This window comes from Taudactylus pleione, unplaced genomic scaffold, assembly GCF_031769625.1.
Source record: "Taudactylus pleione unplaced genomic scaffold, aTauple2 ptg000916l, whole genome shotgun sequence".
Taxonomy (NCBI): Eukaryota; Metazoa; Chordata; class Amphibia; order Anura; family Myobatrachidae; genus Taudactylus; species Taudactylus pleione.
The window spans coordinates 402,619-415,365 of NW_028285317.1; the positions used below are offsets into that span (position 1 = coordinate 402,619).

General features: G+C 44.8%; 1 protein-coding gene across 1 annotated transcript; it reads left to right on the forward strand.

The window, feature by feature from the left end:
- The first annotated feature begins 3,292 nt into the window (after positions 1–3,292).
- On the forward strand, positions 3,293–7,137 carry LOC148473423 (uncharacterized). The gene is made up of 6 exons (XM_088459594.1): positions 3,293–3,374; positions 4,480–4,602; positions 4,957–5,044; positions 5,694–5,763; positions 6,028–6,343; positions 7,120–7,137. The coding sequence occupies exons 1-6, from the start codon at positions 3,306–3,308 to the stop codon at positions 7,135–7,137; spliced, it is 684 nt and encodes a 227-aa protein (XP_088315720.1). The 5' UTR covers positions 3,293–3,305.
- Positions 7,138–12,747: the final 5,610 nt, after the last annotated feature.

A 12,747-nucleotide genomic window follows, 5' to 3' on the forward strand; every position in this document is an offset into this window, starting at 1 on the left:
TTTCTTTTTCAGGCCATCGCATTACTGACTAAAGGGAATAAGCGCCGCTCTAAGGCAGCCACAGCTGCCAATAAGAACTCATCCCGCTCCCATGCTATTGTACAAGTCACCGTACAGAAGACGAGCAATGATGGAGTGTGCACGGGCCGGCTGTACATGGTAGACCTGGCGGGATCAGAGCGAGCATGCCAGGTACCACTTGTATTTTACATCTCATTATCATTTATTTGTATTTCCCCTGCAATGCCAAAGAGGTAACTATCGTAAGAGTTTGCTATCCTTCTGCAGTGTTCATGCTTCACCACTAGTCATCACTGTCTGCTCTACAGAGAGAATATTTGTCAGTCACATCAGTCCCTGGCCCATTGCAGCTTACACTCTAATTTCTCTAACACACACAAACACAGAACCCAGGCAATCACAAAGAGGAACATACAATGTGTTTTCAGGAATATAGAAGGTTACTAAAGCTGCACTAAGCTAAATGCTTTGGTGTTGCACCAGTAAGCACAGATAGTCCACTCAGAGCATGGCTGGGTGTGTGCCTACTATCCACTCTAAGCAGGGGCTGGCTGGCAACTTTTAGCCTGGGGGGCAAAAGCATGCAGGCGGCCCTGGCAGAGGAGTAGCGTGTAGCTACGGTGCCCGAAGAACGTGCGTGCTACGGCGCCGCCCCCCCTCAAGTGTTTCAGGGAGGAGGTGGGTCCATATGGGATTAATGTAAGGTAAAAATAAAGATTAGGGGCAGCCCCCTGTCGTAGTGCCCATATGCAGTGCCCCCGTGTGCCACAGGAGATAACACCCTTATGCAGGCCTCCAGTAGTGCCCCCAGTAGTGATCCCCCCTATGCAGTGCCCCTTGTGCCCCCAGTAGTGGTCCCCCCTGTTCAGTTCCCCTTGTGGCCCCAGTAGTAGGCCCCTTATATAGTGCCCCCAATAGTGGTACCCCCTATGCAGTGCCCCCAGTAGCAGTCCACCCCCCCATGCAGTGCCCCCAATAGTGGTAACCCTTATGCAATGTCCCTTAAATAGTGGCCCCAGGTGTAGTCTCCCCCCTATGCAGTACCCCCAGTATTGCCCTTTATATAGAGCCCCCAGCAGTGGTCCCTCGCAGTGCCCCCAGTGGTAGTCCCCTCCCCCTATGTAGTGCCCCTAGTAGTAGTCCCCGCCCCCCTATGCAGTGCCCCTAGTAGTAGTCCCCTCCCCTTGTAGTGCCCCCAGTAGTAGTAGTAGTCCCCCCTTGTAGTACCCCCAGTAGTAGTAGTCCCCCCCTTGTAGTGCCCCCAGTAGTAGTAGTCCCCCCCTTGTAGTGCCCCCATAGTAATCCACCCCCCTGGTAGTGCCCCCAGTAGTAATCCCCCCCTGGTAGTGCCACCATAGAAATCCCCCCCCTGGTAGTGCCCCCATAGTAATCCCCCCCTTTGGTAGTTCCCCCATAGTAATCCCCCCCCCTTGGTAGTGCCCCCATAGTAACTCCCCCCTGGGTAGTGCCCCCATGGTAATCCCCCCTTGGTAGTGCCCCCATAGTAACCCCCTCCCTTGGTAGTGCCCCCATAGTAATCCCCCCCCTGGTAGTGCCCCCATAGTAATCCCCCCCTTGGTAGTGCCCCCATAGTAGAGAGAGACTTAACAAAAAAATAAAAAAAAAACACTTACCTGAAACCCCGCTCCTGGTCCCGACGCTGCTACAGGCTCCTCTGGCCGCTTTGCATTATGGGAGAGACGTCATCATGACGATGTCTCTCCCATTACCCACTGCGGGAGCCGGAAGATGGCTCCCGCAGTGGGAGCAGCGGCAGCCGCTGAGAGTCTGACAGACTCTCAGCGGCTGCTGATTACAGCAAACACACAGTTGCCGGCTCCGGCGGCTGTGTGTTTGTGCTGTGTAGCGCTAACCGGACTCCGTCCGGTCAGCGCTACACACGCGGTACAGTCTGTGTCACAGTGACACAGACTGCACCGGCCCGCGGCGCCCATATGACGCTCTAAGGGAACTCCTCTGAAACCTAGAGAACAATCTCCAGATGTGCACTGTGCAAGATTTTGTTCCAGTTCTGCTCTGTACGATGAGGAGCAGTGGTGCCCCAACACCATATATATTATGCTAGGGACACCTTCCCTACTCCCAACTCCTCCCCTTCTCCTTTATATTCTTCTGCTCCTCTACAAATGCCGCCACCTTGCATGGTAAAGTTAAGCCCTGAATAATATCTAGGTGCACTCACACACAGAGCCATAACAGGGCATAATTGCACCCTGTGCCACCCCCACCCCCTGAGCGCACCATGTCATGATGTTACATGTACTGTATGACATCATTATGTCATGCAAGGGTGCTGTGGTTGGCAGCTCCAATAAGATCAGCGCTGGCTGGGTGCCCTCAGGATGCCCAATGGGCTGCATATACTGTGCAGGGTGCCCATCTGGAGTGTCCGCAGGATGCTCCGTGGGTGCTGCAGCAGCAATCCTGGCAGCAGGGTTCCAGGCACCCTGCTAACCAGGAGCAAGGGCCGTGGGGTGGCACTGGTGGCCCATAGCTAGTTGTCACCCTGCTCGCACAAATTGAGGCACATGATGAGAGCAAAGCTGCTCTTGCACTGTGCAATGTTAATGATCTCCATTATGTGTATAATTATCAGAGAGCTAAGTAGTCCTAGGGTAGTCCTGTATTCTGAGGTGCCATGTAATGTAAGCTCTTTTCTTTGATTAAAGCTCTCTTGAATGTTGTAATTTGTTTTTGCATCTTTTTGTAGTGAAGGAGATATAACAGAGCCTTTCATGTTTATAGCTCTTTCTCTCGTACTTGTAGTACTCCCTAAGCGTGGCCTTTCTCCCTTTAGAGCCATGATTCCCAATCTGTTACCACTGGCCACCACCCCCTTGGTTACTTACATTTATATCAGTGACCCCCATCCCTCAGACCTTACTCATAACAAATTATATACATTTTTGATTAATGTCATTTTGTAATTAATAGCATTGACCGGTATCAAATTAATGATAGTAATAATGGAATTAATTTTTTTTAGTAGCTTGGGTTAAATTACATACAGTAAGAAAAGCATTTCAGCCGATGTCACTAACTAAAACTAAGGTGAATGGGATTCAATGTCTTGGGATACAATTGAAGTAAATTGTGTAATTAGTTTTATCATACAATAGTGTTTGTACCACATCCACACTGTGACTGAAGTCAGATGTGTCTTCATTACCTTTTCTGTTTCATGTCAGACTAAGAACACTGGCCAAACCCTGAGAGAAAGTGGCTATATAAACTGCTCCCTTCTGGCCCTAAGGAACTGCATTATGGCGCTACGCAAAAGACCCGGCAGCCATATCAATTATCGGGATAGCAAACTGACCTGGCTGCTAAAGGTATGTTATTACTATGAGATTTCCTACATACATATGACCATACACCTATACCTAATGTCAGGGCCAGTGATGAGAGAGAAGGGCCCCGTGTGCCGTCTCCATGCCGGTCTCCCCCTTCTCTTACAGGCACATGCACTAATTATACTCTGGCTCTGCGCTTTCTCTACTGGGCATGTGCAGGACTCTGGAAATATGGCTCCCATGTCATTGTCCCGGTGACTACATTGCTGATTACAGCAGCACTGGCAGAGCATTAAGTATAAATTATGGGTGCAGGGTGTGCGGTGTGAGACCACTGGACATGTACACCATATACCCTGCACCCCTTATAGATACACCCAGGGGCGTATTTATAATGGGTGCAGGGTGTGCAGTTCACACCCTGCACCCATACTTTTTTTTATACTTACGTCTTCTAAGTCCCATGGAGTAGCGCTACACAAAACACCTGGAAAATGGCTGCCGTGGCCACCTTCCCGGCGTTTTGTGCATGCACAGTAGGAAGTCACCAGGGAAAATGGCTGCCACTCCATTTTCCAGTGAGAAGCTCATGCATAGTAGACACTGGACACACTCTAGTGCCCGGAGTCTACTGCTGTTGTTAGTTCGCTAATGGCAGCCGGGGAGAGAGGAGGGGGCCCTGGATGCTGAGTGAACATTGTCCCTCTCCTCTTTTAATACACCCCTGGAAACACCCATGGCTGATGTATAAGTAGCATTAGTCACTTCTTAGATATCTTTTTGGGGATACAAGCTTTTAGGAATATGAGACTTTATTATGCCCTGGTACTAATGGGGTGTGTGTGCTAGTGTATGGGGGTGTGGCCACAGCTCATTTGTAAATGCTGAGACCCTGTGTAAAGGGGGTGTGGCCACAGCATCCACGCCGGAACCCCAGTCATCAGGAATATTACTCCTAACACATTGTTCTGCTGTTTTATCTCAGACAATGGCTGCAATCATCCATGATATTAGTAATTAGTGCAATCATTTGTTTCTCACAAATATAGTATACAACAATAGTAATAGATCTTTAAACTGCTCATTACAATATGTAAGGATTCCTCAGTGACCTCTCCTATAACCAGAGCTTTATCTATCACAGGGCGCACTGAGTGGCAGGAGCAGAATGGTGATGATCACACACATCAGCCCTGCGGATGCTGCCTATGAAGACTCTCGCAGCACACTCACCTACGGGAGCAAGGCCAAGCACATCAAAACACTGGTGAGCAGCCCCCAAGGGGTAACTACATATTTATCTATGTTACTGGGTATAACTGTGGTGGGGCAAGGGATTTATTATTAAAGAAAACAAACATTATGAATATTCAAAATCAGCTTTATTAGAGTATTGGTAGGAATGTGATCTTTTACTTTATATTAGAACTTCAGCTGCCAATTAAAATATGTTAAAAATATATAATACAGACTCAATCAGTGATAAAAGCTACGTCTGTGGTATTACATGTCTGTGTGAGGACACGTAGGTTACCCATCCATAATCTCCTGTCACCCTGTTTTCTCTGAGTGTGCCGGTGCCCAGTAACTAACTCTCTGCTGTGTACCCTTCCTCCTGCAGGTGGAGAGGAACCGTGTTTGTGCCACCCACAAAATCCCCAAGGCTACGGGAGCAGACAAAGTGCAGCTAAAAGACCCTCGTTCTCCAGGTATTCTTGTTTCTTGTAATGAAAAGATTGAGGGGTCTGTTTATCATAGTTGAGGACTAAAAATCTGCATCACCACTTATCACAGCAATACAGATTGTAGTTACACCACAAGTTACCATGCTGGGTGGTTGGGAGGTATGTACATATGCTGGTCTTTACAGTTGCAGATTAGGCAAAGGAAGCAACTGACCCAGTAACAATAGGAACAAATATTCAGTGACGTCACAAGGGCCGCACCCAAGTGTCACCCGCTGAAGGGTGAGACCAAGGTGCAGACTCCCCCCTCAGTGACAGCCGGGCACTGCACTGTAGTATTAAGTGCAGCACTAGGCTCCTGACACTGTGAGGGAGCAGGCACTGCACACAGGACAGGGCAGTCTGCACCTCCTGCACCCCCCAGTAAAAAGCTCTGAACAACAGGGTATGAGCTGTAAGGCCCCTCTCATAATGCCACACCCACTGTTTGCAAGGCCATGCCACCTTTTCAGCAGTGCACACAGCATGCCTCTCTGTACCAGGTAACAATGCGGGGTGGGACGCCACTACAAATAGGGGTTTACACTTCCAAACTATAATCCATTGACTAACTGAAGCAAAACATATACCAGACATAGTAGTGACTGTACTATTTCTGTATTCTTTTCCACAGAGCCAGCCCATAAGGACCAAAAGGACAAAGCCCCCTGTTCCAGTAACACTGGTCCTATGAGACGCTCTGAGTAAGTAGTTTATGTAGATATCACATGAACAATAAGTAACAATGTAATTTATGGATAGAATTGTAAAATGATGAAAATTAGTGTAATTTATAGATATGAATAGATTGTGATAAAGTATTTTTTTTATCTATTACTATATAAATGTTAATCATAATTCAGCATAATATCTAACTATGGGTACATTATTATATTATACTAATCTTAGCTATTGGTACATTCTCATGGAGTCCTTTAGGTGCAAATGTGTCTGTTTTCTCTTTTTAGGGCTTTACTGCCTAAATTGTCATCCATGGTCCCAATGCCAAGAAAAGACCTGGTAGTACCTGAGTCCATGGTCCCTATGCCAAGAGAACACCTGGCAGTACCTGAGGCCGTGGTGTCCATGCCAAGAGAATACCTGGCAGTACCTGAGCCCGTGGTCCCCATGCCAAGGAAACACCTGGCAGTACCTGAGGTTCTGGTCCCTATGCCAAGAAAATACCTGGCAGTACCTGAGGCTGTGGTTCCCATGCCAAGAAAACACCTGGCAATACCTGAGCCCATGGGCCCTATACCAAAAAAACACCTGGCAATACCTGAGGTAAGTGCTTTCAGTGTCATTGTGGCTACTTACCTTTTTATTATGTCCTAGTATTTATATATCTCTTTGTCATACAATGTAATACTTATTACATTGACATTTGCATCTTATATTACTCCCCAAGTGTCACAATTTATACACAATATGAGAAAGGAAAAATAGGTTTCTTGTAATACAAATGATCTTGCAAAATCATAGTCCATTATAATTGTAAATGAAATAAAAATAAAATAATTGGTAGTGGACAAGTCCATGGCCGCGATTTAATTCAAAGCGATGATGAATAGCCCAGGGAAGGAGCTCCCAGAGATAATCAGTTCAGCCTGATGTTTGGCCCGACTAAATGATTTTATCTCGCACCCTCCTGGGGGTGCAAAGAGAAATCCGACAACAGCCTCGCGGGCGGCACTTTAGTCGGAGAATGCCAGCTCTCACAACTAAACACCCATGTTAAGTCACGAGAACCAACATTCTCTGACTTAGCAGCGCGCTGAATTGAATCGCAGCCAATAAGATAAACTAAATATATAAAACTAAGAAATGCCTCTAAATAAATCTAAAAAATATATTCCAATTATATATATATCTACTCATCCATTGTAATATTATAGAATTAAATACTGAAATTCTATTAGAAATTCAGCTGCCAATTAAAATATGTTAATATATACTACATGTTCAATCAGTGATGAAAGCTACACCTGTGGTATTACATGTCTGTGAGAGGATACATAGGTTACCCATCCATAATCGCCTATCTCCCTGTTTCCTCTGAGTGTGCCAGTGCACAGTAACTAACTCTCTGCTGTCACCCTTCCTCCTGCAGGTGAAGGCGCACCATCTGAGTCTAGCCCACAAGATCCCTGAGGCCGCTAGAGCAATCAATGTTCAGCTGAGACTCGTCCATCAGGTATTCTTGTACCCTGTAATTAAAAGTTTAAGGGGTCTGTTTATCATAGTTGTGAGCTAACAATCTGTATCACGGTTTATCGCAGCAATACAAATTGTAGTTACCCCTCAAGTTACCATGCTAGGACAGTTGGGACATGTGTACGTATGCTGGTCTTTACAGTTGTGCAATACTTATCTACTGTATGTTACTGGATATAACTGTGGTGGAACAAGGGATTTATGGGGACACGTAGGTTACCCATCCATAATTTCCTGTCACCCTGTTTTCTCTGAGTGTGCCAGTGCCCAGTAACTAACTCTCTGCTGTCCACACTTCCTCCTGCAGGTGGAAAGGAATCATGTGTGTGCCCCCCACAAAATCCCTGAGGCTACAAGAGAAGGCAAAGTGCAGCTGAAAGACCCTCATCCTCCAGGTATTTTTGTATCTTATAATGAAAAGATTAAGAGTTCGGTTTATCATAGTTTTGGACTAACAATTTGCATCACCACTTATCACAGCAATACAGATTGTAGTTACACCACAAGTTATCATGCTGGGTGGTTGGGAGGTATGTACATGTGCTGGTCTTCACAGTTACAGATTAGGCAAAGGAAACAACTGACCCAACAATAGGAACAAATAGGGGTTTACACTTCCAAATTATAATCATTGACTAATTGAAACAAAACATATACCAGACATAGTAGTGACTGTACTATTTCTGTATTCTATTCCATAGAGCCAGCCCATAAGGACCATAAGGACAAATCATCCAGTTCCAGTAACACTGGTCCTATGAGACGCTCTGAGTAAGTACTTTGTGCAGATTTCACATGAACAATAAGTATCAATGTGATTTATGAATAGAAATTAGTCAAATTAGTGTAATTTATAGATAAGCATGTTTATTATGAAGTATTTTTTAGCTATTACTATTTAAATGTTAATCATCATATACCATAATATGTACCTATGGGTACATTATTATATTGTACAATCTTAGCTATTGGTACATTCTCCTTACAGTCCTTTAGGTGCAAATGTATCTGTTTTCTCTTTTTAGGGCTTGGCTGCATAAACTGCCCCCTGTGGTCCCCATGCCAAAAAAACACCTGGCAGTACCTGAGGCCATGGTCCCCATGCCAAGAAAACACCTGGCAGTATCTGAGGCCGTGGTCCCCATGCCAAGAGAATACCTGGCAGTACCTGAGCCTGTGGTCGCTATGCCAAGAAAACACCTGACAATACCTGAGCCCATGGTCCCCATGCCAAGAAAACACCTGGCAGTACCTGAGGTAAGTGCTTTCAGTGTCATTGTGGTTCTTACCTTTTTATTATGTCCTAGTATTTATATCTCTTTGTCATACAATGTAATTCTTATTACACTGACATTTACATCTTATATTACTACATAAGTGTCACAATTTATACACAATATGCGTAAGGAAAAATAGGTTTCTTGTAATACAAATGATCTTGCAAAAACATAGTCCATTATAATTGTAAATGAAATAAAAATAATTGGTAGTGGACAAGTCCATGGCCGCGATTCAATTCAAAGTGATGTTGAATAGCCCCGGGAGGGAGCTCCCAGAGCTAATCAACTCAGCCTGATGTTTGGCCTGACTAAAGTAATCCGACAACAGCCTCTGGGCCTGAACTTTAGTCGGAGAATGCTGGTTCTCGCAACTAAACACCCATCCATGTTAAGTCATGAGAACCGACATTCTCCGACTTAACAGCACGCTGAATTGAATCGCAGCCAATAAGATAAGTATATAAAACTAAGAGATGGGAACAAAGACATGGAAAACCTCCAGATAAAACTAGTATAACAAATATATTCTGATTATATTATGTACATTATGTATCTAGTCATCCATTGTAGTGTTATAGAATTAAATACTGAAATTCTATTAGAAATTCAGCTGCCAGTTAAAATATGTTAATAATATATACTACAGGCTCAATCAATGATAAAAGCTACACCTGTGGTATTACATGTCTGTGTGAGGACACTTGGGTTACCCATCCATAATCTCCTATCTCCCTGTTTTCTCTGAGTGTTCCAGTGCCCAGTAACTAACTCTCTGCTGCCCACCCTTCCTCCTGCAGGTGAAGGCGCACCATCTGAGTCTGGCCCACAAGATCCCTGAAGGCGCCAGAGCAATCAATGTTCAGCTGAGACTCGTCCTCCAGGTATTCTTGTACCATGTAATTAAAAAGTTAAGTGGTCTGTTTATCATACAGATGGGTTCTCTTACATCTAGCCTCCTTGCGTGCGTTAGACAGCCCTTCTAGTTGCGCCATGCTGTGGGGTGACTCGGTAGCGCCAACCGTTTTTGTACAACTTTTAACCTTCAAATGTGTCTTATTTAAACAGTGATGTGAATAGATAGCACAAACATCTTCTGCTGATTAAAATGATATACAGCATTCCTATGTTCTGTGAGCGAGTGCTGGTGTATCTGCATGTGAAATGCTACGTTACAGTGTCAGCGGCTGTAACACTGTAACGTAGCATTTCACATGTAGATACACCCGCAGATGCACAGAGAACATGCTGCATATCATTTTAATCAGCAGAAGCTGCTTGTACTACCTATTCGCATCGCTGTGCGAATAAGAAGTATTTGAAGGTACAAAGTCACACAAAAGACGCTCGGCGCTACCAAGTCACACGGAACTCCCGCTTTATGTGTGGTGCGACTTGTAGCGCACGGAGTATAGATGTATGTGGATATATCTGTAGTTGTGGACTGACAATCTACATCACAGCTTATCACAGCAATACAAATTGTTGTTACCCCGCAAGTTACCATGCTGGGATGCTTGGGACGTGTGTACATATTACAGTGTGCAATATTTTAAAAAAATAAAAAAGGCTGCCTTGGGGTATGCTGTAACAGAGTGGTATATATTGCATAGGACTGGAATACAGATTAGGCAAAGGAAGTGACTGGCCTGGGAACAATAGGAACAAATAGTGGTTTATAGTACTTACAAAGTTACAAACTATAATCCATTGACCAAATTATGCAAATCATATACCAGACACAATAGTAACTGTACTATTTCTGTATTCTTTTCCATAGGGCCGGACTGGAAGGACAACAGGCTCAGTTCCAGGGACATTGTTCTTATGAGATGTACGTACGTACTTTGTGCTGATATCGCATGAACAATATGTAACAATGGGAATTATGGATAAAAATTGTACATAATGAAAAATAGTGTAATTTATAGATAAGAATAGATTATTATGAAATATTTTTAGCTAGTTCTAGTTAAATGTTAATAATATACCATAATACAGGGCCGTAACTAAGGTGGTGCGGCCGCTGCCTCCGCACAGAGTGCAACATACCCTGAGGATGAAACCAGCTGCCCGACGCAATCTCTATTTGCCACTGGGTGCCCGTTGCTATGTATTAGTAGCTATGCGCCCAGATACGTTACAGCAGCAGCAGCCCTGCCTGTCACTCTCAGGTTACTCCATCTCCAGACCCGTCTGCAGGGATGGGAGAGAATCCATAACATCTCTCCTCAGCGCCCACATTTCCAAGAGGAGCTGTTTGATGGAAGTTAGAATGGGCGCGCAGGACACAATGGCAGTAGTGGCAGGCAGCTTGACAGGTCCGGCGCCAGTATCCTACATAGAAGGGCCCAGTGTGAGTGTCACTTTGACACACTGGACTACTTTGCACAGTCACAGCAGGTATATAGGTTTTTCATCTACACAGCAGATTTCATGTCAGTAATCTAATCTAAAGGACACTACTGCCAGCCTCTACTATTAGGGAATTGTGTCCTACAGAGAATAATATATTATGTTCAATTGTGTTCTTTGGTCTATATACATATCTTCCAGCATTTATACACTCAAAATTAGGACAAACAATATTAACAGCCAAGAGCCCCAGGACCAGACTATCCCAGTATCATTTGCCATGGCCCCTCCAGTGTTACATACTATCAGTAATATCAAAATATGACATGGTGAGGGGGTGGGGGGGTGGGGTAGGGGGCACCGATGCTCCTTCTCGCACAGGGCACCACAATGTCTAGTTACGGCTCTGCCATAATATCTAGTTATGGATCCCATATATATATATATATACACTAATCTTTGTATCTCAGTAACTATCATAGAGCATATTACATTTTACTTTAAAATGTCATTGTAATATATTTATATTTCTGTATAATAATATAGAATACCTTATGAGTATAAAATGAGGAGGACAATGTCCCAATGAAGTGAATCAGCCTCATTAAGTTGTATATGTATGTTCTCATGGAGTCATTTAGGTACTATGGTGTCTGTTTTCTCTTTTTAGGGGTTTGCGGCATAAATTGCCCCCCGTGATCTCTATGCCAAGGAAACATCTGGCAATACGGTAAGTGCTCTCAGGGTGGCTACTTTCACTTTCCTTATGACCTAGCATTTATACGGGTTGGGTATCGGGATCCTGGAGGTCAGAATCACGATACTGGCATCCGGGCAGGTTAGAATACTGACACCTGTCGGTAAGTATCCTCACCCTACCCCTCCTTCCTTGTACCTTAACCCTAACCTTCCCCCCTAGTGTCTAACCACTAACCCTCCCCCTACCCCAATACTTACTGCCGGGATGCCTGTGCCGGGATTCTGACTGGTGTGGTGATTCCGGCGCTGGCATTCTGAGCCCTGGCATCCCACCTTCCGGGATTTATACTACATCCCATTTATACATCTATTTGTCATACCAATGTAATTCTTATTACACTGACATTTACATCTCATATTACTCCTCATGTATCATCATTTATACACAATTTGGAGAAAGGAAAAATAAGTTTCTTGTACTGGAAATGACCGGGCAGAGACATAGGGCCTGAGTCATTAAGGATCGCTATTGCAGTTGCAGCTCCATAATCGCACGCAGGTCTGCTGAGATAATATGCTAATGATCGCTATCACACTACCGTCACACTGCCAGCATAGACCCCCACTGCCTCCCACTACCACTATATCACATCCGTAATACCCTGCACACCACCATAGACATCGGTAACATCGAGTACCATCGGTCCCTCACGCAGAATTACATCAGCCCTGACTTTACTTAGATATTGCTAACCTCGTTACACACAGTGAGTACACAGCTGCGTATGCCATCACAGTGGCTAATTTATGCACGTCCATGCAACGGCGTTCACACGGAAAGACATGCATCCATTTCTCCGACCACCCCCCGTCACCACCCCCAAATGCTCACTGCCTGTCACTCACTCTGCGTGGTCTCCGTGATCTCAGTGTGATCACAGTGGTGTCTATGCGAACGTACACTGCGATGTATACACATGCGCAGTACACAACAATCGCCCATCTGCATGCGCTTTAGCAATAGCGATCTGTAATGGATCCGGCCTATAGGACATTATAGCTGTAAATTAAATAATAATAATTGTCAGTTTTAGATTTGTGTCCAGCAGTGACAGGTCCATAAGATAAGCTACATATATAACA